Source organism: Danaus plexippus, chromosome 2, assembly GCF_018135715.1.
Source record: "Danaus plexippus chromosome 2, MEX_DaPlex, whole genome shotgun sequence".
In the NCBI taxonomy this organism is placed as follows: Eukaryota; Metazoa; Arthropoda; class Insecta; order Lepidoptera; family Nymphalidae; genus Danaus; species Danaus plexippus.
This window is the reverse complement of record NC_083537.1, coordinates 7540730-7567708: the sequence shown is the minus strand read 5'-3', so window position 1 is coordinate 7567708 and position 26979 is coordinate 7540730. Positions and strand designations below refer to the sequence as shown.

Sequence of the window (26979 nt, the reverse complement as noted above, 5' to 3'; positions counted from 1 at the left end):
AAGTAATATATGAGGTAAATCAGACGAAAGAGAATTATTTCCTTTATATTTGTATGTATATTAAACATTACAATGAAAACAAGTGTTATTGTAAAGTATTATGAGTAAGGGTTATCATTATTTAAACACTTAACAAATCCTTCTTATATAGACGAAACGAAAGCGGCTTTCGCTCGACATCTCTTAATATATATGATTTTTGTTGATATTTCAATTATAAAGACATCAAATCTTGTATATCAGATTAAAGTAAAGTATTAGTTAGAGACGTATATATAGTATAGCAGGCTTAATATCCACAGGAGAGGATACAGGAAACTATTAATGTACCTATTTTTAAATAGTTGTAACTCATAATATTATTAAAACGCATACATAATACAAAAATCAATACCGTATGTTATCATTGGAAAACAGATGGTATAGGATAACAGATATATCATTACGGAACGTGGGGTAGTAATGAGAATATCCGATGAAATGTTCACAGTCCAAAATCTTTTCATTCAAGAGAATTCGATCTATTCTATCATAGTGGTCCTGCAGTGAGCATGGCTGCAATGGTCCGAAAAGAGCTATTTCCACCTGACGCGCCAATAAGAAAATCGATGGCCTGATGCTTCTTCCTACCGTGTTTTATGACTGTATAAAATATAAAAATAAAATAAAACTTCAAATGTTCCTACAATTCACTCTTTCAACAAATCAGACGTTTCTACGAAAGTCAATAGAAATGTTTTTTTTTCTGTACGGATATTACAATTCTGTCATACATATTCCAATATATAAAGTATATAATCTATATAAAACGTATAATAAAATAACTTCCAAGAAGCTACGTATGTAGACAAAAGTCGTTCCTTTATATATAATTCTAAACAAAGAAAAATATCTACCCAGACGGAATATCACAAATGTGTAGAATATACTATTACATTAAAGCCGTTCTTATAACATGGATAATCATTTTATATATTATTTATTAAAATAATACTTCACTATATGTTATTTAAATGAAAACATTCCTGTTGAGTGTACTAGCGCGTAGTATTCATTGAAGCATAACATAAAACACCTCGTTCGTTCAATTCACTAAACAAATCAGTCTGCGATGATACACTAATACTACTGTTTATTTTTCTTTAATTATTTTTGCTTTTTGTACACATTACTTCCTAGTATTGCGAACAACATAATTGGAATTAAATAACAGTATTTTGTTATAGTTAAAGACTAGAACGATTATAGATTCAATAATTCGTATTAACTGTCAAATGTCTCTTAATATTATAATTTCTTTATATATATGTTTAAAAATAGGAAATTTCTATTAAATTATAAAAAGAGAACAATTCATTTTTCAGAGCATCAAACCTAATTAGTAGAGTAATCACTGACAAAAATTATTACGTCATTTAGGAAAAGAGCTGATTCTCTTACACTGCCGGACCGATATTAACCAAACTTTGCTAGGAACTACAGTAAGGGAACTGGCTTCAAAATGAAAGAGCGCATCGAAATTGGTAGATCCATTTGAGAGCTGTGATGACACAGACAGACACACGTACACAAAGACATCGAAATCCGACTTATAACACCTCTCATTGTGTGTCTGGGGTTACAGTTACAAATTATAAATCACGTTAATTAAATATGAGTTGAATAAAAAATAACGTAAAATTACCACGAGGGTGCATCTTTAACAAAATACAGACAGTTTCGAGTATGTCATTCATTGATCTGTAGATATCCTAATGTGTGCTAAGATTTGCAAATTCGTTCCTTTAAAATTAAATAAATATGTACAGACACAAGGATATTTCCGTTCAATAATTTTATCACAGTCATCATTTAGCCATAAGGACATTTAGTGATAATTAATCATCGGAGAGTTTATAAAGTTTATCAGTAGCTATAGTGACTTGATTCTGTAGAGGAAATGACACAATGGCCATTTTGACGTATTGATTTAATTGGTGAAAAGTAACAGATTATACATAATGTCGTAAAGCGATATTTATTTGCTTAAAATTTTATGAGAATATTTAAAATATTATTAGTTAAATTAATTTATTCAACTAAAGTTTTTTTTATAATAATTACTAAAAATATGAACACTATCAATGATATTCAATTATAGTATACAACTAACTGTTAGTTAAATATTTTATACAGAACAATAAAATCTTACTGTTTTAGGAAAAGAATAACGCACGTGTTGTTTTAAAACAAAAAATATATATATTTCCTAAGTTTCTATATTATGAAATATTTAGTTTAGCATAAAATAAGTTTTAAACTCTCGATTCATATAACCGTGGTTATATAACCGAGCAACCAAACTAGAAATCCTCTCAAAATAAACAAGAACGCGACCCGAATGCATATTTTTGCCGTGCAGCATTCCAATGCAACATTTCTTTAAACAGCCACTACGTCGCGGCTTAACATTACCTAGCTGTAAGTGTGTCAATCGATTCAATTCACACCTGTATAACTTCACATTATATATAGATATAGTTGTTTATTGTAATCGCATATTTAATAAAAATTCATATTAGAAATATATTATGAAATTCGATTGGAATTAGTATAACTAAATTTATATTATAAATTTAAAAAAAAACGCAACTATTTCTTAACAACAACAGGCTTGATACTTGCTAGAAATAAAAACAATCAAATTCATTCATCTATTTCGACTGTATTGCAATTAATTTTATATATAGGGAACTTTATTTGAGAAAGCAGCTAACTCGAGCAGTCACGCGACAATTGACGAACATATTTTAATAGAACGCGAACCGAGTTAATGCTAATAAAACTGAGACTTTCGCATTGCATGATGACAAATAAAATATTACAAATATTACTAACGTAAAGCATGTTAGTTAATCACAATCACCTGCGTTAATATTATTGTTGATCGATAGCATATTTAAACTTACTTTATATAAAATAAGTGTTTACTTTAATTTGTAATTAGTTTATTTTTAGTAAATATCACACTAAAAATCGAATTGCTAGTTCATCTCAATCTCAATGATAAGGGTTCAAGCGTACAAAATATTCATTCATTTAAAACGATATATTAGCTAGATTTAAAAAGTGTAATCTCAATACCAATTGATGATTAAAAGTAAACACATTATGATACAATAATGAGACCTTTTAATTGTAAGTGTTAAATAAACCTGTCCCGCAATTGAACTTATGAAATTTTTTAATTATTTTATATCCATTATATATATTTATATATAGAGAAACTGACATTAAGTGGGTAATTATGCTGTGATAATTTCTCAATTTAAGGGTCATTGAAATACTATCGGCCGTAGGTTGAAGACGTTAATTTCGTTTATAAAAATAATACTTTGACTTATATAAATATTATCATTGCAAAATAGCGTAAGTGAATGTACTCTAGCCAATAATTAATGTGGTTTCAAAGGCATGACAGCTAGATTTTAACAATATCCCAATTCACTTTTCTGATAACTTTGGTTGGCTTGACAAGTCTGCCTATGTACGAATCTTTAATCAAAAAACAAACCTATAATGAAATAATATCTTTAGCAGCCTTAGAGACACCGATGTTTATAATCTTTATCAATAAGTTTCTTTGTTAATTAAATATTTTATTCAACATAATTTTCTCTTTTTCTAAATTCTAACAAAGGGTGTCAAACTATCACATTGAGTTATCCTTATAACATCAAAAAGATAAATATGAAAAAGTAAATACCACGCTGCGACGCAATTCCGTAGCAGATTTTTCTCGAGTGTGATCCTTATCTAACTGATATCTATCAAATCTTGAAATAAACTTATATTTACATAAAATATAACTTGTCTGAGCCTCTTATTGAAATTTTAACTTTTGTTCTTGAGGTTACAAATCAAGCTACTTAGTAAGTAAGCACGTAAGTATTATTATAAATGATAAAATGTATGTTTCCGTGTGTATGTTTGTATTCAACAGAAATATATACTAACAATAAGATTTCTCTCTATGAATTGTATTAATTTATTTATTAACTATTGGCAATATTTTAACCTTATCTAAAAGCCTTCAATCATTGAACTTTGCAAAAATATAATAGTGACGATGAATACATTGTACGTAACATTAAATTATACTTTTGATGTATGTAACAAAAAAAATAGTGAGACGCGAACTGGACCGTCTTATGAACAAAGAAATATATGATCTACATTGAGCAAACTAAGGCCAAGGGCAGATGTGCACGTAAGTCGATTTAATGATTTCAATTACAAAGTTAAGTAGACCGAGCAGGTTCAATGTGTACACGGCCTAAAAAAATCAACTTGGTCTTAATTTATTTAGTTCTTTCCAACTATTGAAAACTGTAAGAATTCCGTTGCTAACGAATAAAGGCCCTTAAAAAATATTCAATACAAATATAGTAAAAGTATTCTAAGCCTTACAATATAATATTCGCTCGCACATATTTAAGAGTAGAAATATCTTTATAAAAACGTAATAAGAATATGATAGATGAGTTGCAATGTGTCATCTTTCCATTAAACACTACTTGAATAGCTTTAATATAAGTGAGTTTCCAAGGACTCGAATAATGATGGATCGGATTGGATGGATTGACTCTCAGCTAGATGCAAGTCACATAATTTAATTTAAATAACAAACTCAATAGATAATAGTAAAATAAAATGTCACTATAAAAACAAAACGCTAGTTCACATAAATGGAAAGTCAAAGTTAGTTGCTTATCTGAGATACTCGACAATGAGATCACTTGACATGACGAACATACTTATGCTAAAGTCTAAGCCCTAAGGTCACATTAACGATCGACTGACGATATTAAATTACTAAGCTGCATTTTATATACGTATAAACGTAAACATAGCAATTATATTACAAATAACCATTAACGGGAACAAACGATTAATTTAAAAATCAATTCGTTTGTGAAATTGAGAATCAAATGATACATTGTAAGGTTGGATGACTTGCAGATATCTATATCTATATATATATTAGAGCATTGTATTATATTTTTCACGGAGATGGATTGTTTCCAATAACGTCATAGCTGTTTCACAACACGTCTATAATACTTTTTTATGATTTACAAGTAATAATTTAATATATATAAAACCTAACTAATGTTTTTTGTAAACTTCCAATGATAATTTCGAGTCCTTTAAGGTGACAGACAACTGATTTAAATATAAAAATAATATCCATAAAACACAAACTTTAATTGAAAAATGTAAATTTTCTATCTAATCAATACTTAGTTAAGAAATTTTACATCGCAACTGTAATCTATTAGGAAAGTTTTTTTTTTTTTTTATCCATCAGCAAAACGCCAAGTTATGAATATTGATGAGCTCGATATGAATATTTAAGTAAGTTTAAATATTAAACCTCCACGGCGAGTATCAACAAATTTCTCAAACGCGTCGGCTTAATCTCTCGAGATTATATATAAATTACATTGACATAAAATATACCATTCCAGTTTTAGAGACAAATATATTAACATGTTTAAGACGCTGAAGCTACGGTATAATGTTGGATTAAAATTTTGAGTAATGGAATTATTACATGTAAAGAGTATTAAAGTGGCGCTTGACGTAATATTTTTTAAGAACAATTATACAACAGTTTAAAATACATACATAAAAATTTTCAGTGTTAGAAAAACTTTATATTTTTACATAAATAATTTTATTATCAGATTGTATATAGATTCATTACAATAAATTAAAATCTACATTCACCCATTTGTAACTTTAACAAAAAAAAATTAAGTTTTTACCATTATATAAAGGCACACGGTTATTGATATGCACACACCTGTATTGGGAGAGTTTTCTTAATAGTTACTCCGAACTACTGATTGTGACAATTTGAACATAATAAGAGGCACAGATCGCTCAAAATCGTTTAACTTGTTCCTAAATTTTTTACTTCACTTCATATGAACAAGGTTTTTTAACAAAGATATAATATAGAAGCTATAAACTAAGTTAATTTATCAGCGATTAAGTAACACAGATATTTATACTGGTCACATTTTCATTTAAATAGGATGACCTCTTTCACAATAAAAACAATGAATATTGAAATAATAAAAGGAATACACGTTAATTTGATGCCCCACATTACTGTTTATTTATTGTACGTAAAACACCAGCAAGCTTTTAAAATAACATTTCGTTTTTATTTAACGATGAACAAGAATACATAACATTCAATGCGTAAGTAGATATTATTATTTATATAATTTATATAAAATAAACAACGAGAATCAGCAGTATGTATTGAGATCGTTTTTAAACACGTACACAGTTTATATTTCTTAACATATAACTCACACATATTTCTTGTTATCCATAAATTGTACTTCGATATACACAACAGTATAAAATCTTAATACTGAAACTGTCAATGTAAACTATTCAAATTCGTACTAGCCATATGAAATATATCTACTTCATAGATAATAGTAAACAACCAGCTCCATCAACAGGATCCCGGAGCAATCCCCATCAATTTATTTTTATACAGCAATACTTCATAATAAACTAGTGACTTGTTAAATGATCTGTAAGTAGGCCAACCGGTGGGGACGCGAATGATATACAACCCTATACAATTTCACTCGCATTGAAGTGACTACTCCTGTATAACATTGAAGGCTTCTTATTTATACATATTATTCGATGAAATTTAATTTGTTCGAAACAAACAATTCTCTTTAACTATGAGTCTTTCATAACTAACAGCGTTTTGAATTAATTTAATATAAATCTCGTTTTTTTACTATTTCATATAATGTTATTTACCTTTCGTTACCTAGACCACGCTAAATCAAACCGGCGAATGGCAACAAAGAGCATAGTACCCCACCTTTCACCCGTCCCAATAGTTCACATGAATCACGGAGGGAGGTCAAAGGTCGATTTTATTATAACCGACTACAATAAATAGTCCCTTTCTGTTTTTAGAGACACGAAACGGCCCGGCTTTTTGACAAACGATCTCTTTTAATAATTTTAAGTCAGTAAATACCTACTGGAAAAAAAATAACCAAAAATTTTACATTCCTTAGAAATATCTATTTACAAGTTTTAAAAACAAGATAATATATAAAAAGACCATAAAAACAATCTTTTGATGTTCACTAAACCTAAGATATTCAGCCATACTATTTTATGAAATAATAAAATCTCAGAAGAAATTTTCACGGAATTTCTGGTATTAGAAAAACAATGATGTGTAGCTACAACGGTGCAGGTGTACATTGCGTATAGGACAAACATCCGAATGTTATGGGACGTGTTGTTTTGGACATAATCCAACATTTCGGATATAAATCACAAGCTATTTGAAAAACATTATGTATCTGGTGATAATGTTTTACAAGCACATAAATTTATTTTTATATGCTCCTAAAAAAATTGTAGTTTGTATTTGTGTACGAGATAAATATTATAATAGAAATGCAATGAATGCAATACGTTTTTTTCATTAAATCGGGGGGACATTCTCAAAATTTGATTGTTGATAAGTCCGGGTCGTTGAACTTGCGCGCACGACTGCCAACTGCGATTCACTAAAATCGACACGATGATTGACGGAAATGTTCGATTCTATTATCGGTTATTTTTTTCTTTCTAAACGACAAGAACTACCTGAAAGTATTCAAGGATTTTTTCATAATATGATGTAAAAAATACTACGAAGTTATGATTTTATACATATTAATATTTATATTACCTGTAGTACAGGTTTTAATAAGTCTTTATAATGTATAATAAACGAGATATCCTGAACTATTAGAAGATAAAACAATTTTATGTCAATTTATTGGTTTTTAAGTAATATTATATAAAAATGCCGATAAGTTTGACACCTTAGTTACGGCTGTATTGACGTTCGGTTGCGATCGGTGGCCCAACAAGGAAACAACAGCCTACTTAGATAAAACGCTATGCTGTAAACAAATGTATTTTTATGTAGAATATTTTTAAACACGCAACGTTTTGTAACATTATTTAGAACGTCTAATAAATCGCATATCAATACAAAAATCATACGTCCATACAAATGTAATATCAAATATGTTAAGGACTTTAGCGTACTTATCTTCGATACTAATCGCATGTTATTATTCAATTTCCACGGTCAATAGTAGACGCGAGGTTAAAACTGACATACAGAGGGAACACAATTTGTACTATGGATTTATAAAATACCATTAAAAGAGATATAACGAAGTTGTATTACATTGACTACTAAACAGGGTCAACCAGTATGAATAAACTTGTTACGGTACAATTTGACCTCCGAAAAACTTAATAGGGTCTCAAGTAATATCGGGCGCTGGGTAGCTCGCCACGCACGCACGCTCTCTTCGAACGCGGAATAACAAACGTGCCGTGGGAATACGCTATATTACAATTATAATGCCACTAACTTTCGCCCGCGGCTCCGTCCGAGTGGTGTCGTTTTTCAATTAGCAATTAGTTACAAATGTCCTTTTGCAAGGTGATATATCTACACGACAAATTTGATTGGCAAAAGAGTGTGAGACAGACACACAGACATACCTATTTCATATTCAATATAATTATGCTGATGCCAAATTTAAAAAAATTAAAAAAAGGAATTTATTAACATGACAAATCTCACTATTAAAGTCTTACAAAAATTTAAGTGTATTGACAAACTAATATATAATAATATTAGCTTTGGCCTGTGTCTCCATCCATGCATAAAATATTTATGGAAAAACTATCCGTTGTTGCTCTTTGATGTTGTTTTATCATAATTCCAAATTTATTTCACATCGGTTCAGTTGTTCGGTTATGTGAAGTTTATGGGTGTATGGTGATGTTATATATATATAGTTCATTTATTATATATGTATATAGTTTAATGATACTTAATTTATGTTTATGCAATAAACTGTTAGCAATAATATAATTTAGGCGATAATAATATAATAAACAAATAAAATACAATATTGCTAATTTTTCTCTTCGACATTTTCAAATTTAGTAGATTGTAAATTTATATATACTACAAAACATATTTTTAAGTTATTAACATATCATATTTTATATATCTATCTTATAAACCTTCCATATGGTATCATGCTTTGTTACTATACAAATTGCCACTCGGAGTATATCTAACCACTTCACTAACATGATGAATAAGTAAAAAGTACTTTACTTCATTAGTAATATTTTTATATTTAAACAGCCTAATAGATAATACTACATTAATATTTGCTACATATGTAATTAAAAAAATTTTCCTTATACAATAATACTTAATTGCACTCATTATTCTAGATCTAATTAATGCAGAGTACATATTTAATTTTAATTGTTTTGTATTGGAAAACAAAAAAAATAAGAAGTAAATTATTTTACACTTATATAATAACAAAAAAAAATCTTACATAGCCAGTCATATTGATAATTATCAGAAATAATCACATACTGTATTCACAGTAGGATTTATATTTGATAACACCGTAAAAGTTGAGTATACTTATAACTGATATGTAGACAGACCACTTGCTCAATCTCAATATAACATAAATTTAAACATATAACATATTCTAAGTTATTTATTATAATCGTTAAAGTTGTAAATCATATAAATAAGTATTTATATTTCTTAAAAAAATAAACTTATTTGGGTAGATAGAAAATAAATAAATTAAAACTTACCTCACTGAAGGCCATAACTCTGGCCGAATCTACCTCCGTAAGATCTTCTCAATTAATTTTATCACGATCTATCAAAACAAATAGTTTACGCTTTTGTTTCCCAACATTGGATACTGTCCCGACATCTAACATCCCCACGAAACAAATACATCTGAACTGAGTAACTTCACTCACTGCGCAAGAACAAAATTTTATTTCTATAACGAAAACACCTGACCGTATCACAAATCACTGAAAAAAAAACCAACATTCCTCAGGTGGGATAGATGCACATCAGATTTATTACATATTTATATTTTTTATAGTTAATGACACTATATCACTATATTAAGTTTTTTTTAAATATAAATACTAGCTCATTACGAAATAGAAAACGGAACAAAAATGTCATCAACTGCGTGTTGAAGTAACACGGATCGGACAATCAACCGGAGATGAACTCGCCATCTTGCTTTCTTGTCAAATCCAGTGTGGACAACATTGAAAATGACACGCTGTCAACTTCGACATGTTAGACAACATTGCCGTATAAACTGAAGTTAGCTGTTGTATAAGGCGGATTCTTCACATTAAATTTTGTACGATTTGAACAGATAATAAATAAATTATCATATTACAAAACTATTCTTTGAATTGTTCGTTATTATATATTAAAAATTTAAATACATTATTTCATTCTGTTTTAACATACATTCTTGTATTTAATGAATTTTACGAACAACTAAAATATTTTGTGTTTATTTGAAACTCCAATTTTTGTTGTATTTCATTTATTAAAATTTATGTAATATTCAATATTTTCTCAGTTTCTTATCCATTATACTTACTGAAATGATATAATTTTTTTAACTTACTTATGCTTAACGTAGTTACATAAAATTATTAATTTGGGGAATTATGAAATGTTCAAATTATAACTCAAACTTTTATACTATTTTAAATTAAATCGATGTGTTTCAGTCCATCTAACCAAAACATTGTCTTCTTTCTTACAAGGTACTGATATATATTTTACTAATAGAAATATTATACACCGCTGATCCCAAGAAAGGGTGTTTAGTACAACATTTAATTCATACACTAACCATTAACTAAAAATGAATTAAAACATACGTATTTATACATTATATTTTCTTATTTATATTATTTTATAGAACTGAAATAAAAAACTTATTACTGAAATTATAGTTATAATATTTATTTTCAGGAATGTTATAATCGATCAAAGGATGAAACTATAAACCTCCTTGATGATATTTGTTTGTTTACTTTTACATCAAAAGTATCATATTGTTTAATGTCTTTTAGTTTATTTGTCCAAAATTAAAATAGTTATAATTTTGTAATGTAAATCATTGTGTAACATTTAACCTACATTCCGAATTATTATACTGATTCAAATTATAAGTGAGTAAGTATTTAGCTTTAATTTCCGCGTTCATGATATGGGCCTTTTGAAGGACGACTGAGCTGGTAACGTCATTGACACAGTACCAGGCGGGGATATGCTCGGATGTGTAGAAGATATTTAGGGATTCTTAAACTAGGTTAAATTAAAGTAGGTTATTGCGCTGCCTTCTGTAATCCGATGTAGTTAGTAACCAGTTCACCATTAAGCTGCGAAAAGAATACACGTCTGGTTTTAACAGTAATCGAAAGATGGTGAATGAATGTAAGGAATTTCTTCATAATTTTCCGATTGTTCTTATTCTTAGCCAATGGCTGTAACAATGGATTTGGAGGAAAGAGCATCTGATTCTAAGCTGCATAAAGAAAGCTTGGTGAAAAAAGAGTTGCGGCCATCTAGCGCAGTTTCTTTTTCCAAATCTGAACATGGGACAGGTTTGTTAACGGTCTCATACACTATAACATTATTCCTCTTACGCGTTAAGATTGCATGCTTAATTTCATATTGTGCATTATTTTTTAGTGGAAACTTCATCAATAGAGCAATTAAAACAATATAAAAGTTGGGTAAGCAATGAGAGATGGAATGAGCTCAAAAAGATAGCAGACACTGCGATGAAAGAGCGAAAAGTATTTATGATAAAGGGGGGAGGATTCCCTGCCGTGAGACGGGCTCTGTTGGAAAGAGGCTGGGTAGAAAAATACGAATCACATAAGGTATAGGCACAAATTCCTTTTCTCTCAAGATATTTACTTCCCAAATGCCTTCACAGTAGCTTTTATTTAATTTAGCTTTTATTTAAATTAATAAAAAAAAGTAGAACACTCATGTAAATATTAAGTGTTCTAAAAGAAGAAGGACTTAAAAGCATTTTTGAACTATAGCATCAAAATTAAAAGACGGCCAGATATATTCTTTTATAAAAATACCTTATCATTTTACCACATATAGGTACGTCACCCGCCTTCAAACGTAGATCCTAAAAGAGTATCGGGAAAAGAATTGACTAAAGTTGAAAGAATGATCCTTTACAAATTTATGGAACATCATTCTGTGGATTTTTTGTGGACAACTAAAAGAGATAAATATGACTGGCTTCTTAGCAATAAAGAAGTTATTATAAGCAGGTAATGAAACTATTGAGTCTATATTAATAAATAAAACTTTTTTTTTTCAACCTTAACTGGTTTCGTTCAGATTTTGCAGATCCTGTTTCACTACAAAAGAAGGCCTTACGAATTCTTTGACTCAAATGCATTGGTACACTGAACCTGGAGTAGCCTTAACGAAATTCCCGAGGTGCTATAATATCCATAATTCTGATAGTTTGGAAGAGTTTATTGATGATTTTAGAATAACCGCTTGCATAAGTATTCTAAAATGGCTATCCAGTACTCTACAACAAAGAGATGACCAGGAACTTGTAACTAATAATGGAAAAGTTCCATTTTCTGCCATTGAATTCGCAATAAATAGATTAAATGAGTACATTTTATTTTTTACTCATAAAGACATTGATGATACTGAAGATCAGATTCAGCACGTTTGGGAACATGAATGGGACCAATTTCTCACGCATCATTATCTCCTTGTACATGAAAATGCAAAATTTATTGAAGACACAAACTCAAACCTCAAGTATAATTTTTTTTAAACATATATATTTATGTATGCTTATTTAGAAATTAACAAACAATAAATCGTGACGATATTATTAGATCATTTTTGTCGATTACGTAGTTCATATGGAATTAGTTATCACAATTTGTATTGTCAGAGATTTAAATGTAAACATATCGATATTGTGCTTCACTAAAAATGCTTGTTTCAGACAATTAGAACGCAAGGCGTCAAAAGTATTGTCAACGATGTCTAAATTCTGGCCCCAAATAGACATAGATGGCGTTTTTAACATTTGGATAGTGAAACCAGGAAATAAATGTCGCGGCAGAGGGATCCAACTCATGAACAACATCAAAGACATCATAGGTCTTATCAATATTCCAGCCCAAAAAACTAGATACGTTGTCCAAAAATATATTGGTAAATCATATCCACTAATTTTCTTATTTTTTTTCACTTCATGTATGACTCAATAATGTTGTAATTTATCAATTGCCTAATTACTTCATTAACAATAATTATTTTCCAGAAAATCCTCTTGTTATTTACGACACAAAATTCGATATACGACAATGGTTTCTAATTACTAATTGCCAACCATTGACGATATGGATATACAAGTAAGTTAATAACAGTGAAATATAATTATGGAATGTAACCTTTTTAAAAACTACTTTTTTACAGAGATAGCTATTTACGGTTCAGCTCACAAATATTTAGTTTGTCGAACTATCATGAATCAGTACATTTGACGAACAACGCTGTACAAACAAAATATAAAAACAATGGGGACCGGGACAAAGCGTTGCCGGACGAGAATATGTGGGATTGCCACACATTCAAAGCTTATCTTAGGTAAATATGGAACAAACAAATGTATGTGGTATAAAAAAATTGTTTAAAATATTTTTCATTTTATCTATAAAGACAGATAGGAAAGTATGATATGTGGGATTCGAAAATATATCCTGGAATCAAACAGAGCTTAGTAGGGGCCATGTTGGCGTGTCAGGAGTCCATGGACAAGAGGCAGAATAGCTTCGAGCTGTACGGTGCTGACTTCATGCTGACGGATGACTTTACTCCTTGGCTAATAGAAATCAATTCCAGCCCCGACCTAGCACCCACAACTTCCGTTACGGCTCGCCTTTGTCCACAATGCCTGGAGGACGTTGTCAAAGGTGTTTATTCATTTTATAGCTTAAGTGTTTGATATGAAGCCCATGTTTAGTTAGCATTCCATATAACTTAGGGCTTAAAATTGAAATGAACTATCATACAAACTCTTCTTATTCACCCGATTATTATAAGACGTTGAGCTATACTATATTGAAATAATATAGAACATAAATAAAAACACAAATTAAAACTCGTTAAAAATTTAAGAGACTGACATTGTTTTAATATTTTTAACAAAATCAGTTTTAATAGTAAAATTTCATTCTGTCTCTACAGTTGTGCTAGACAGACGTCTGAACGTAGAAGCGGACACGGGAACGTTTGAGTTAGCCTATAAACAAGTCATACCGAAGGCTCCTGCGTACCTCGGATTATCTTTATGCATCAATGGCAAACGATTAATGCATAGTAAGAAATCCAAAGAGCGGCGGCACGAGCACCGCAGTGTGACGCCGCCAAGTGCGGGCGCGCCGGCTGGGGACGCACAACCGCATGAACAACCCGTGCCTCCCGAATACAATGGACCAATCATCACTGACTTCCTAAGCTGGTTGAACCCTTACGACTCTCTGCCCACCGACAAGGACGGAATACTTCTAGCCACCAAGGACTCCCTCACGGTACGTCGTGCTGTAACCGTTGTAAAGACGACTCGGACGATACAAAATCGTAGCAAAAAGCGTAAACCGTCTGCGATCTCTTCTAGGACATATCGAGGAAGGCGCGAAAGAAACGTAGAATCTAAGCGTCGAATCGTTCCACACTCGTGTTGCCGGCCTGAAGACGGTCAAATAAATAACAACGTCGGTAAATACAGAACGGAATCGGCGAGCAAGGCAGAAAAACCAAAGATTGATAGGTCAGTAGGTAATAAACGCTGCTACATAGACCCTATCGAATGGGAACGTGAGACTGCTAGCATACTCAGGTCAACAATATCCGTGCAAAATAAAATATCTGCTAGAGCGGAAGCTATAAGTAGCGTTAAACAAATTAAATCAGATGACGTTGGTAATAATTCCAGTAATAGAAATGTGTTACAACATTTAAGGTCTCGTGTAGATAATTCTAGCACTATTAAAAAGATAAGCGCTATTGGTAGAAGTATTTGTAAACTTCGAGATGAAAATAAATCAAAGAAATCAATTTCCTTTTCGAAAAGCTGTACCTCTATTTATGCGCCTTATCGAGTGACAATTACCCCATTGAACGATGAATCCTAAGCACTTCCTCGATAATTTTATTTATACGTTATATAATATAATAATATATTTACATTGTCTGTTAAAGACTATTAAGATTATATTTTTAAATACTGTTAAATTGTTGACAACTTAAAAATTTTATTGCGGTGTAATAAATAGCTTTAATTATTTTAACGAATAAATTATTTTATTTTCAGGATGCCACATACCGAAACCTTCTTTCCCATTCATTCCTAATCTACGACCTCCTTAATAAAAAGTAACTGCCAACTATTATATTTTTTCATTATATTGCTTTTTTGATTAAAATGACAAAGTCAAAGCAGACATTTTAATCATTGTATTCAAAGAATCCTTTTAAAAAATGCAAAAAAAAATATGAGATATAAATGATTGGAAATCATCTAACAGTGTCATGATTAAATAGAATTATACTACAGGTAAAGTGATGATATTATTCAACGTGGCTATAACTTAAGATTTTTTGAAGATAAAATTATATATATGAATAAAATTATATTAATATAAGACTTTAGAGGAGGCTTATAATATATTATTTAGATGTATTTAAATAGATCTCCAAACATTATAAATATTATAATAAGAATTAAATCATTATTTTTTCACATAGATAAAAAATATATTTCTTTTGAAATATTCGAACAGATGTGTGGACTACTACGACAATGCCTATTCGAAAGAAAAGACTAGCAAAACGAAAAAAGGTATGTGAGTATCGATTTGCTTGAAAGGAAATATACGATATTAATTTTAAGTATCAATTTGCAGAAAGTCACTGCTACTCATTCATTTCCACGTAAAAATTCAAAACCTATGGATGGAATAAGAAAAAGTTTAGGAGGAGCCTTCGATTTTAAGGTCACAGAACATTTTGTTTAAATGAAACTCTCTTCTATAACAAACCCATTCTACAAATAAATAATTGGTTCTATTTATTACAGAACAATAGCATTGAAAAATCTCGTGTAAGAAGAATATTTTGTCCCTTAAACAAGTTTGCACGTAATATAGCTGGACAATCGAATAAAAACAAATTAAGCATGGCATATAAAAGTAATAATAAACATATCGGTTTGACTAGGAAAGAAAAAACATTTGTAATTTGTAGTTGTCAAAATAAATCAACTAAATATGTAAAACTTAAAGACCTCGCAGCGAGCGCTGTAAAAGAAAACAAAATATTTGCTGTGTATGGCAATTGTAATGCTGTAAGAAAAGCCTTGACAGAACGCGGTTGGATCGAAAAAATTCCACCGAACCGAATGAATCTGTTAAAAATAAGAAATGGAACGTATTCTAGTAAAACGGAAATTCAAAATGAACTCGAGAGATTGCTGCTATCAAACCTAATTGAAAAATGCAATCCTAATTTTGTTTGGCGTACAAGAGATCAACGGAGAGACACTACAATAGACATGAATAAAGATTGCCATACTATTATCAATAAATTAGAAATAGATGCACTATGGACTTCAAAACAGGGTCTATGCTCTTCTCTTAAGAGAAATTACTGGTTTTATATCGAAGATATTGCAGAAGTCAATGCTCCCAGATCGTATAATACCTCTGACTTCGGAGAACTAGAAAGTTTTGAAAAAGATTTTAAAATAACAGCCTGTACAAGTTTATTGAAATGGATCTTATCAATGGTTGCTAATGATAGGCCTATTTTTCAATCAACGGGGAAAATATCCTTGAACATTATCGTATTTGCTTTAAATAGATGCAAAGAATATTTATTTCAAAAACAAAACAAAGACATAGACACAGAAATCCCAGAAGTACGCGAAAGCCAATGGAGTTCATTCCTAAAAAAATATTATTGTATAATATCAAAAGATGAAGTGTTTCAAGAAGACACGAGAAATAAAATTCCCTTGTATTTGAGTTATGCCAAATTTCTATTGAAAGAAGTATACCGATATCGGCCACAGCTCAGCTGCGAAGGCTGCCACAATATTTGGATCATTAAACCAGCTTACTGTTCTAGAGGGAGAGGTATCAGGATGGCCTCTAAATTGGGGGTTATAACAAGCATATTGACTAAAGCGAATTCAAAATTTGTCATCCAAAAGTACATTGGTAAGTATTCTAATAATAAAAACTTTTAATATAGATCAGTGGGTAATAAATCAAAATGATGACATTTTTTGTTTCACCAGAGGAACCGCTCTTGATCTATGAAACTAAGTTCGATATAAGACAATACTATTTGGTAACCAGCACATATCCGCTAGTTATATGGATGTATACTGATTGTTACTTGAAGTTCAGTTCGCAGAGATATAATTTAAAAAATTATCACGAATCCATACATTTAACGAATAATGCTGTGCAAAAAAAATACACCAACTGTATAGGAAGACATACTGAATTACCAAACCAAAATATGTGGGATTCAGATAAATATAAGCATTACCTAAATAAAATTGGAAAAGAAAAAGTATGGGATACTGTCATTTATCCAGGAATGAAAAAATCTATTATCGGTATCATGCTTGGTTGTCAAGATACATTGTCAGTTAGTAAGAATCGTTTTGAATTATATGGATGTGACTTTCTTTTGGATAAAGAATACAGACCTTGGCTCATTGAAATCAACTCATGTCCAGATTTAAACCATACAACTCCAGTCACAGCAAAAATTTGCCCTGCAGTTATATCAGATATAATAAAAGGTAGAAATAGTTTTTATTTTTTTTTAATTTATCACAAAATTTTATATAATATCTAAAATAACTTTGATTACGAAAAACTATTTCAGTCGTTATTGACTTCGCCAAGAACCCAAAAGCTGCAACCGGAAAATTCGAATGTATTTATCGACAGCCAATGACGTTACCGCGTTATGGCAGTGCAGCAGAATTATTTGTTCGTGGTTATTCACTGTCCAATGAATATTTTTACAAAGGAAAAATTGAAATTCAAGAATCTTACGCTGATCCTACGATCGGGAAAGAAAGTAATATAAAGGCAGTTTTACAAAAACTTAAACAATTACATGAAATGGATGATGACATAATGAAACAACCAGAGGACGACTTGGCTTTTCCTGAAAGAAAGGACAGAGACACCTGTACACACAAGACTCTATCTGAATACGAATTGAGTATGACTGCTGCTGTTATTACAGAGCAGTTAAATGAACTTATGGATAGAGTTACATCAGACAGCAGCTTCAATTCCAAAAAGTCTGATTGTGAAGAAACTCCTTGCCCAAAACAAAACATCTGTAGCGTTACTAATATATCAACTTTGTTAAGAAAATCAGTTTGCAACTTTTTGTCTGGAGAAACAATTGAAAAAGCATTCAGATTTAGCAAGTTAGATGATGGACCACGAGGGAAAGGTAGTATCGTAGAACTTAACGATATTGAGAAAATATTTTATAATCTTACATTGAACAACAACGTAGCCAAATGTTCGCCGTCGAAAAATATACAAAAAAATTATTCACAAGATGTCTTAAAGGCAACGACGAAGCTTGTTTCTTTTATAAATAGAAAAGAAAAAGAATACCGTAAATATATATAATTACCAATATTCTGTTACTCTACATTAAGAAATTAATGTAACTAAAATATACAATTTCCAATATTTGGTGTTAAGAAAGTTATTGAGTTCTTGAACTCTCTAATAACGGGGGAAAAATATGTTTCTCATGTACCGTGATGACGGTCGCACATCGTGTCGTGTCGTGTCGGAAGACATCTAAATGTTCATAAACGAATATTGAAAGAAATTCAAAATCCTCTGATTCCAATTTTGTAAGTGTTTTATTTTGAAAAAAAAAACATTATTAGCGTTCCCATTATTTATCAGCAATTTTTTAATAAAACACTAGGTTCCGTCAAAAGTCCTAGGAATGGGAATTGGAAAGTAAGAAACAAACAATTTAGTTTTTGGAAATGGAGAGTTCTCTTTTCAATTTTAGTTAATTGTCTTTGAACCGACATTAACGTAAGAAAAGTCCACGTTGAATTAGGTCACCGTTCTCGTTATGCTCTATTAGAAATATGAGTGTCCAAGTCTTGAAATGGTCATCTATTAACGTTTTTGCCTTCGGTAACTTCCTTTGACTTTGATGTATTTTTTATATATAATTATTTTCCAAATATGTATACTTGTGTGTGGAAACCAAACCAAAAAAGTAATTAATTAATAAAAATAACAATTCGCTAGGTACTACAATTACAAAATAACATTTAACAATTAAAAAATATAGAAATAATGAAACGGTCTTAACAATATAAGTCGAGTGTTGACCATAAAATTGCTTTTTGTACCTCATATAATATATAGAACTCAATCTCACTAAGCATCTGTTTATGAGATTGGCAACTAATGCATTTTTTATTATTTATGCTATGGCTTGATATACACTTTAATTGTGGAATATTTTTCCAATGTCAATGTTTTATTTATTCAACAAATTATAATATAATTATGTACTCTGTGTGAATAAAAAACGAAAGAATTTATCTAATGGAATAATGACAATTTTATAAAAGTCTCCGATTACATTTTTGCCACCACCTAGAACAACAAAAAAAAATATATAAATAATGTCTTATACAGTAAACTGTTAAAGAAAACTAAAATTTTAAACATTTATTTTAATGAATTTACACACAAACCAGGCAAAACGACTATAAACGATAATTAAAAGTTTGTCAACTGTTATTGGTCATGGTATTAAATGAGAAAGAACATTATAGAAGAGAAAAGTTGTTTTTAAACAAGACAAAGAAGGAATATGATAAATTGAACTCGCATCCAACCCACATCACACAATAAGTGCTCCAAATTTTAGTCTAGTGAACTCCAGTACTGACATGACCAATCCTTAAACGACGATACTATTGAAATTGTTACAGAGCACACAGCTTTTTTGTATAGGAAAACCTATAACGTCGGCCTTTAATAAACTTTGATGAGGAATATTGCGAATAACAAGATTTACTGCGCTACGCTTAAGTTAACCCTTCAAGATGATATGGATATTTCATAATAAGATATAGTGCTAAGTTCCCTGTTTGGCGTTGAAGTCCACATATGTATTACGCTTAATACCAGAGTGATAGGAGACTAAGATAGGTTTAACAGCATTTTTCCTACCAAAAAATTATAAACACTTTATTATTACAATAAATTACAACAAAAAATCAAAGCGGTTTAACGGTTATACTATTTAAGATCATAGATTTGCGTCGAATCGTAACTAAATAATAGGGACAGGGGAGTAATAATGAAAAATCAAGAAAAAGCGATACCCCACAATAAGTTTAAATTTTAAAAAGCATATCAGATTACTAATTATTATTCAGATACAAAGAACAGATTAAAAAAATTATAAACAAATACTTTCATTAATCTGTTAGAATAAACGCTATACAGTCATATTATACGAGCTATTGGAGCTGTTATACTTGCCTTAGCAGCTGATTTGAAATCTTTTTCCTCTACTCCCGTCCTGCGCCGGTTTGTAATACAACATGATATATAAAAATAACTCTGTTGTAGAAGTTTAATCATAAATAGAATCAAAATCAAAAGCCTCAATGATAGAAATTTGAAGAATGAAAATTTAAAATAATACGATGTAATGAAACCTTAAATTAATAAAATTTATATTTTTTGAAAAGAAAATATTAATATGGCAACACTAAAAGAATGCTTTTCATTGAAAGGTGGTATATTAGTGGGATTTAGTAACTTTTAAGCTAATGTTAACAATCAGTAATTGTTTATAATGGGTCGTTCAAGATCTAGAAGTAAAACACCAAGGCGACATCATAAAAGTAGTAAGCACTCTCGAAAGAAGAGTCGTTCCAAAGATAGGTCCTCTTCGCGTAGCCGAAGTTCTAAGCATACCGAAAAAACTAGAGAAAGAAGTTCTAAGTCACGGTAAGTCATATAAAATGTAACAATTTCTTTACAGCACGTTAGCAAAATTTAAAAACTTGTTTATATGAAGAGTGACTGCAACAATAACAGAAACTCTACCAGACAAACCTATTTGACTTGGCAATTTGTACAAATTGTTAGTACAGATAACCGTCCTTGGCCTTTTATTTGCGTTTTTAAAATTAATAACATACTTTCTAACTTTAAGAGCATGTTTATAATATTTCCAGTAAGCGATCACATTCAGTTTCTTCCACTTCAAGCACCGAAGGCTCGTATGATGGTAACAGGGGAAGTAGGAAGAAATCTAAAGGACGTAGCAAAATGGATGAAGTAGACCGACTTGCTGAAATGGAAAGACAAAGACGTGTCAGAGAAGCGGAACAAAAGGTACCGGCTTTTATTATTTTGTGATGAACTGTGTAGCTATTACGATTTTTAATATAATTTGCAGAAGTAATTTATTATTGTACACTTTTAGTTTTATTTGGCTTATGTCATAACTGTGATTAAAGGTAGTGGAAGAAGAAGCAGCAAAGCGAATAGAATTGCTTGTAAAGAAAAGAGTTGAAGAAGAGTTGGAGAAAAGAAAAGATGAAATAGAACAGGAAGTTGCAAAGAGAGTCGAAGAAGCAAAACGGAAAATGGAGAAGGAAATGATGGAGGAGCTGCAACGGCAAAGGGAGCAACAACGACGTGACGAGTTAGCTAGACAGGTAATTATGATACCTGTTTCCAGTCATGTGTAAAAGCAATGCAGGCAGCAGTGCTCTTACATGTGACTATGCCGGGATCAGTCTGACTTGTTCCCACATTACACATGCTACATGTAAAATTCAATGTTTATTATACCAACAATGTATAAGAGACTAATTAAACTGTAATTCGATCATATCTGTTAAAGGTCCAGTCAGGTGTAGATCGAGTGCTTACGAGAATTATTATTTTTTAATTCTTTTTTATCACTCATTCGAGACAATTTTATGTATTTGTCAATGCATAAAATAACATTTGCATTTCATTTGCACCGATAAAGCAGACTCCTTTATATAAATTGTTGTATAACAAAAATACCATAAAGGTGGCCGGCTAGCATTTTAAAATTATTCACTTGACTGTCCTTGGCAGTCACGTAGTCTATAAGTCAGGTCAGAAGACTGATCAAGATCCGGAAGACCTAAGAGTTTTAAGGAGTTGCTGCTAGAGGACCCTGCCGTGACAGCCGAAGGTATTTTTTGAAACTATTTTTTGTATAACAAGTGGTAGGGAAGTTACACAGTAACATCACAATCATACAATGATGTTATGGGTGTATAGGATATATTAAGAAGAAGCAAAATTAATGCACATTCAGATGGTTTTATGAATTTATTGAATTTTTTTTAAATAGTAGGGAAAACAACGACTGTCCAATGTTGCTAGCAAATATTTGTATACATATATATTATCTGTGTCAGGCTGTGTATGTCGTGATTCTGAATATTTGTAATTTCCACATAAGAATGTATATTATTCATGGGAATGAATTACATTTGTGTATTGTATGATTGTTTTATTATACAGGAGGCAGAAGCTCGTAAACGGAAAGAGCTGGAGGAAATCATGGCCGAAAATAATAAAAAAATAGAAGAGGCACAGCGGAAGCTGGTGAGTGTCAACACAAATTATATATATTTATAATTAGATTTGTTTTTTTCTATAGTTGACTAAATCAAAGTTTTATTTTATATGCGAGTGAGAGGATTGGACAGGATGGAAAATACATATTTTTAAAGAAATATGTATATGTACAATCTAGAACTTTTTGTATTAAAAAAACATTTTACACTTATATATAGAAAGGCTTTGTTTGAAGTTTCCATTTATCGATCAGAATAGAAGAAAGAAGACAGGAAATTAAAAAGATATTTTCTTTTCTAAATTGTAAAAGTATTTTGAATGTGATATAACATAATTATTTTATAGGCTGAGGAGAGACTTGCGATGATTGAAGAACAAAGAAAAATGGATGAAGAGAGACAAAAACTGAAAAAAGAACAAGAGAAAAGAATAAAAGAAGAACAAAAGAAGATACTGGGGAAAAATAATTCAAGACCGAAGTTATCATTCTCATTGAAACCACTTTGATATGTTGAAATATGTAAATCAGTTGAAACAGCTGCAAAACAGTGTGAATATTCTCAAATTAAGGACAATTTTCTCTTGTAATAATATATAAATTCAGCATAAACATGTCTATTTTATAAAACCATTGAGTAGTTTTTTTTTAATGTGTGGAAGTTTATGTAACTGGGTATGATGCGTTGTATGGAATACCTATTTTCCTATATTTACACTTACAGAATGTAGCGTCAAATCCACAATGACTTCCTAAGGAGCCATTTTATATCGATCTACTGTGGTTTAGCTTTTTTATTTAAGTAGTATTTCTATTCAACATATCTTATACTGCCATTGTAAACATTTCTTTATTTTAAGGCTCGTTCACTCAATTCACTGATATATATTTCATAGTCACTTTACATTAAATAACTCCCATTTCCATTGTCAATGTGTTTCCAAACTATTTTCTTATTTGATATTTAGTTGCCATCAAAATATATTAAATATTAAACTAAATAGCTATAAAGTAAAGTTTGTAAGTTAGATTTGATTAAAGTTAATTCAAGTGTATAATAGTAACATTTTTATATCAGCTGAATAAAATTAAAATATTGATTTTAACAAAATTTAATCTTAAAACAATATAATAAATGCGATAGAATTAAATTAACAGAAAAATTATGTATTTATTTAATCCATTTTTTTACTTTCTTTGTTCACTTTAAAGGTTAGGTATGATTTTGTTAAATATGTTAAAATTTTAGCTCATTCAGATTACTTCAAGAGTATAATATCTTCTATAGAGTGCAATACATCTCAATTTACTTTGCTCTTAATTAAAAGCACAAGTGTTTCAATCTATCATTCGTGTTATTATTGATATAACAAATAGACGGGCATGTACAAATGTGTTTTGTTAATACCAAGTTTTAAATAAAGTACATACAAGTAAATGAAATTATCATTAAAAATGTCTACATTTAATATTAATACGTTAAGTAAAAGGTGACCAACATTCTTTTACGAAATAACATACAGTGCACTGAACATCTATCTGTATTTAGTAAAAGGTTCATAAACATGAATTTTAATGCGATCGGCTCCAAACATTTACGTATTTCCTTCTTATTAATACCTTTTTTCCCAGTTATCATTTAGCATTGCGAACGCCCCGACGCCCAAATTGCGTTTGAATATTAAGTAGAAGATTTTTCTTAAACACTACCTGCAACATTTAATATCGCTACTATACAGAATTAATTTTTCGCTACGAATAAAAGTTCTTATTAAATTCGGAATCATCTATTTATAGTCTTAGTTACATAATTTATCAAAATATTTTAATCGCATATAAAAAAACTATCATTTATTTTATAATATATATTTTCTAATGTCTTAACGTTCATTAACTTCGTGAATGTATTGAATGACACGTCTACATGTCAAACTGACAATATTGTACTTGTCAAATCGTTTGTAGTCCAAAGTTCGTCCTTTGCCTCTTCAATAGTGAAGGAAGTAAATTTCCGATCAATATCATAGAAGACTAGACGACGCTCGACTTACTACTTAGTCGTTTATTGACCCCCAGTTGTAATTCAGATTTCCTTGACTTGTTGTGGTATTGCGATTTTTTATTAATGAGCTACATACGGTATCAGATATACTTTTCTTCATTTAGACAAAATATTTATTCAGTATTATTATAAATTTGTGTCAACTGATAAAATCATTCATTTTAGGTAATATTAAAATGCAGATATAGTTCTTCTACCTTAACTAAAATGGCAGACATATTAAAAGGAATTATTCTTACTATTCTAACAGAAAAGTGTTACACTGAATATTTTGTGAAATATAATTTTCTTGATGGTAAGTCCACAGAAAACAAATTTTATTAAACACATATTTATCGAAATAATTTTTGCCCTTTATTTTCAGTGCCATGCTTTAAGGCTTCATTAAGTAAAGGACTTGGAATTGGTATTATTGCTGGTTCAGTATTGGTTAAGGTTCCTCAAATTTTAAAAATCTTGAAAAGCAAAAGTGCTGAAGGAATTAATATTTATGGAGTCTATCTAGAATTATTTGCCATTACAGCAAACTTTGCATACAGCTATGTTATGAATTTCCCATTTAGGTATTATTATTTCTTAATGTGTATCTAAATATGGAATGTTTATCCGGTATATATATTTAATAGTCTGAGATTATGTTGAAATTCATATATCAGAAATATTTTTAAGCATTTTATCTTATATTAAAATTATTTCAGTGCTTGGGGAGAGGGAACATTTCTTGCAATTCAAACAGCTGTCATAGCAGCCTTGGTACTTTATTATGGGGGATCATCTGGCAAAGCGATATCCTTTATATCAATGTACATTGCTCTGGTCTCTGCTGTAGTAAGTGGGTTTGCGCCTAAAGATTTATTATGGACCTTGCAAGCTGTTAATGTGCCTATTATAGTGGCTGCTAAGGTAAAAATATTATATGATATTTTAAAAATACTTTAATTGAATGATGGTTGTAATATTGTATGTAATGCAAATTTATTTCAGTCTATACAAGTGATCACCAACTATAGGAATGGCAGCACGGGCCAGTTATCTGCCGTCACATGTTTCTTATTATTTGGTGGTAGTATTGCCAGGATATTCACATCCATTCAGGAAACTGGTGATTTCATAATTATTCTGAATTATTGTGTTTCGACACTTACAAATGGGATTATTGTCTTACAACTTTTCTGGTACTGGAATGTTGATAAGACTAGTAAGAATAAAAATAAGAAAAAGAAATGATATTTGAACGATCACTTTAAGAGTAAAATGCAATGAAATCTTTTTAGCAAAATATTTTTCTATTTTGTTTACAAAATAAAATGTTATGTTACAAACATTTTTTATTATTTTTTAAATGATTTGTTTTCCATACTAAACATTTCAAAATCTTAAGACTACTTGGAGATTAATGACATTTTAAATGGATGTGTTTCTATATCTTTATAGTTTGTTGCAAAAACGGAACTGTCTAGTTAACAAACTAAAAAATAATAAGAATTCCTATAATAGCAGTAGGTGTAAGATATAAATAAATATACAAATACAATAAATACGTATACATATCATTGTACACTTTCATGGGAGTATCTATAAAGTTTTGAAGGTGTTTTCCAATGCAGATACGTTATTTAGTCCTTTGAGCCTCAGCAATCTTCCCCTTACAGTTGCCAGTTTTTTTTACCAAAGATTAACTACAGGTTTTTTACTAAAGGTAAAGGTAAATTACATAACTTTAAACATGTTACAAGAAACTTATTGCTTCATCAACCACTCCATATTTTTTTACTCGGCCGGGAGACCCCTAAAAAACGACGATTAAAATAAAATATAAGGGTGGATTTCAATACTTTCGTTCTTAATTAGATTTACATTACTGTAATACATTTAAAACATTAAAAAATTAAGAGTAAAACATAAATTCTTTTGTTTATAAATTATATTCATTTGCGTTATAATATTTTATTGGTTTAGATTTGCAACCAGGCAGTGAAGTTTTAACAGGTAACCGTTCTATAAAATAAAGCGTACATCATTATTAACAGTGTCCATTCCCTATTCGCATGGAATAAAACACTGAGTAATGTAAACAATTTTTTATAAACTACCAACCCTGTCCAGACTCGCGGGTATATGGGCATTATATTGATACTAATTTGGTGTCGGTGCATGAGATCATGTCTGGTAAGTCGTCAATTGGCCTCATTTTATTACTTTGAGACTTCGTATC

General features: G+C 30.2%; 5 protein-coding genes across 7 annotated transcripts in view; 4 read left to right on the top strand and 1 right to left on the bottom strand.

Annotated features, from left to right (window-relative positions):
- The window catches only part of LOC116779338 (serine/threonine-protein kinase 26), a 52760-nt gene extending 42553 nt beyond the window's left edge, over positions 1 to 10207 (bottom strand). Inside the window, exon 1 of the mRNA XM_032673576.2 lies at positions 9742 to 10207. Coding sequence (XP_032529467.2) covers positions 9742 to 9756 — 15 coding nt within the window. The 5' untranslated portion in view covers positions 9757 to 10207. The remainder of the gene's footprint in view (positions 1 to 9741) is intronic.
- An 809-nt stretch (positions 10208 to 11016) lies between these two features.
- On the top strand, positions 11017 to 15419 carry LOC116765351 (tubulin glycylase 3A-like). Its single transcript, XM_032654810.2, has 12 exons — positions 11017 to 11152; positions 11457 to 11583; positions 11672 to 11865; positions 12101 to 12276; positions 12347 to 12787; positions 12981 to 13192; positions 13302 to 13392; positions 13457 to 13627; positions 13700 to 13953; positions 14228 to 14571; positions 14658 to 14810; positions 15354 to 15419. Exons 2-11 carry the CDS (start codon positions 11460 to 11462, stop codon positions 14694 to 14696), a joined length of 2046 nt encoding a protein of 681 aa, XP_032510701.1. The 5' UTR covers positions 11017 to 11152; positions 11457 to 11459; the 3' UTR covers positions 14697 to 14810; positions 15354 to 15419.
- Positions 15420 to 15458: 39 nt separating this feature from the next.
- On the top strand, positions 15459 to 18774 carry LOC116765350 (tubulin glycylase 3A-like). Of its 2 annotated transcripts, none has more exons than XM_032654809.2 (6): positions 15459 to 15596; positions 15823 to 15881; positions 15946 to 16035; positions 16119 to 17259; positions 17340 to 17855; positions 17942 to 18774. In XM_032654809.2, exons 2-6 carry the CDS (start codon positions 15843 to 15845, stop codon positions 18709 to 18711), a joined length of 2556 nt encoding a protein of 851 aa, XP_032510700.2. In that variant the 5' UTR covers positions 15459 to 15596; positions 15823 to 15842; the 3' UTR covers positions 18712 to 18774. The 2 variants fall into 2 exon arrangements, with proteins under 2 accessions (XP_032510700.2, XP_032510699.2); XM_032654808.2 differs by having other exon boundaries at positions 15460 to 15596; positions 15788 to 15881.
- Positions 18775 to 20841: 2067 nt separating this feature from the next.
- Positions 20842 to 23335, top strand: LOC116779414 (UPF0430 protein CG31712). The gene is made up of 5 exons (XM_061520813.1): positions 20842 to 21084; positions 21315 to 21474; positions 21600 to 21800; positions 22648 to 22731; positions 23050 to 23335. The coding sequence occupies exons 1-5, from the start codon at positions 20930 to 20932 to the stop codon at positions 23209 to 23211; spliced, it is 762 nt and encodes a 253-aa protein (XP_061376797.1). The 5' UTR covers positions 20842 to 20929; the 3' UTR covers positions 23212 to 23335.
- A 1321-nt stretch (positions 23336 to 24656) lies between these two features.
- Positions 24657 to 26086, top strand: LOC116765271 (mannose-P-dolichol utilization defect 1 protein homolog). 2 transcript variants are annotated; one of them, XM_032654705.2, is made up of 5 exons: positions 24657 to 24808; positions 24930 to 25059; positions 25129 to 25327; positions 25463 to 25667; positions 25749 to 26086. In XM_032654705.2, exons 2-5 carry the CDS (start codon positions 24972 to 24974, stop codon positions 25989 to 25991), a joined length of 735 nt encoding a protein of 244 aa, XP_032510596.1. In that variant the 5' UTR covers positions 24657 to 24808; positions 24930 to 24971; the 3' UTR covers positions 25992 to 26086. The 2 variants fall into 2 exon arrangements, with proteins under 2 accessions (XP_032510596.1, XP_032510595.1); XM_032654704.2 differs by having other exon boundaries at positions 24667 to 24841.
- Positions 26087 to 26979: the final 893 nt, after the last annotated feature.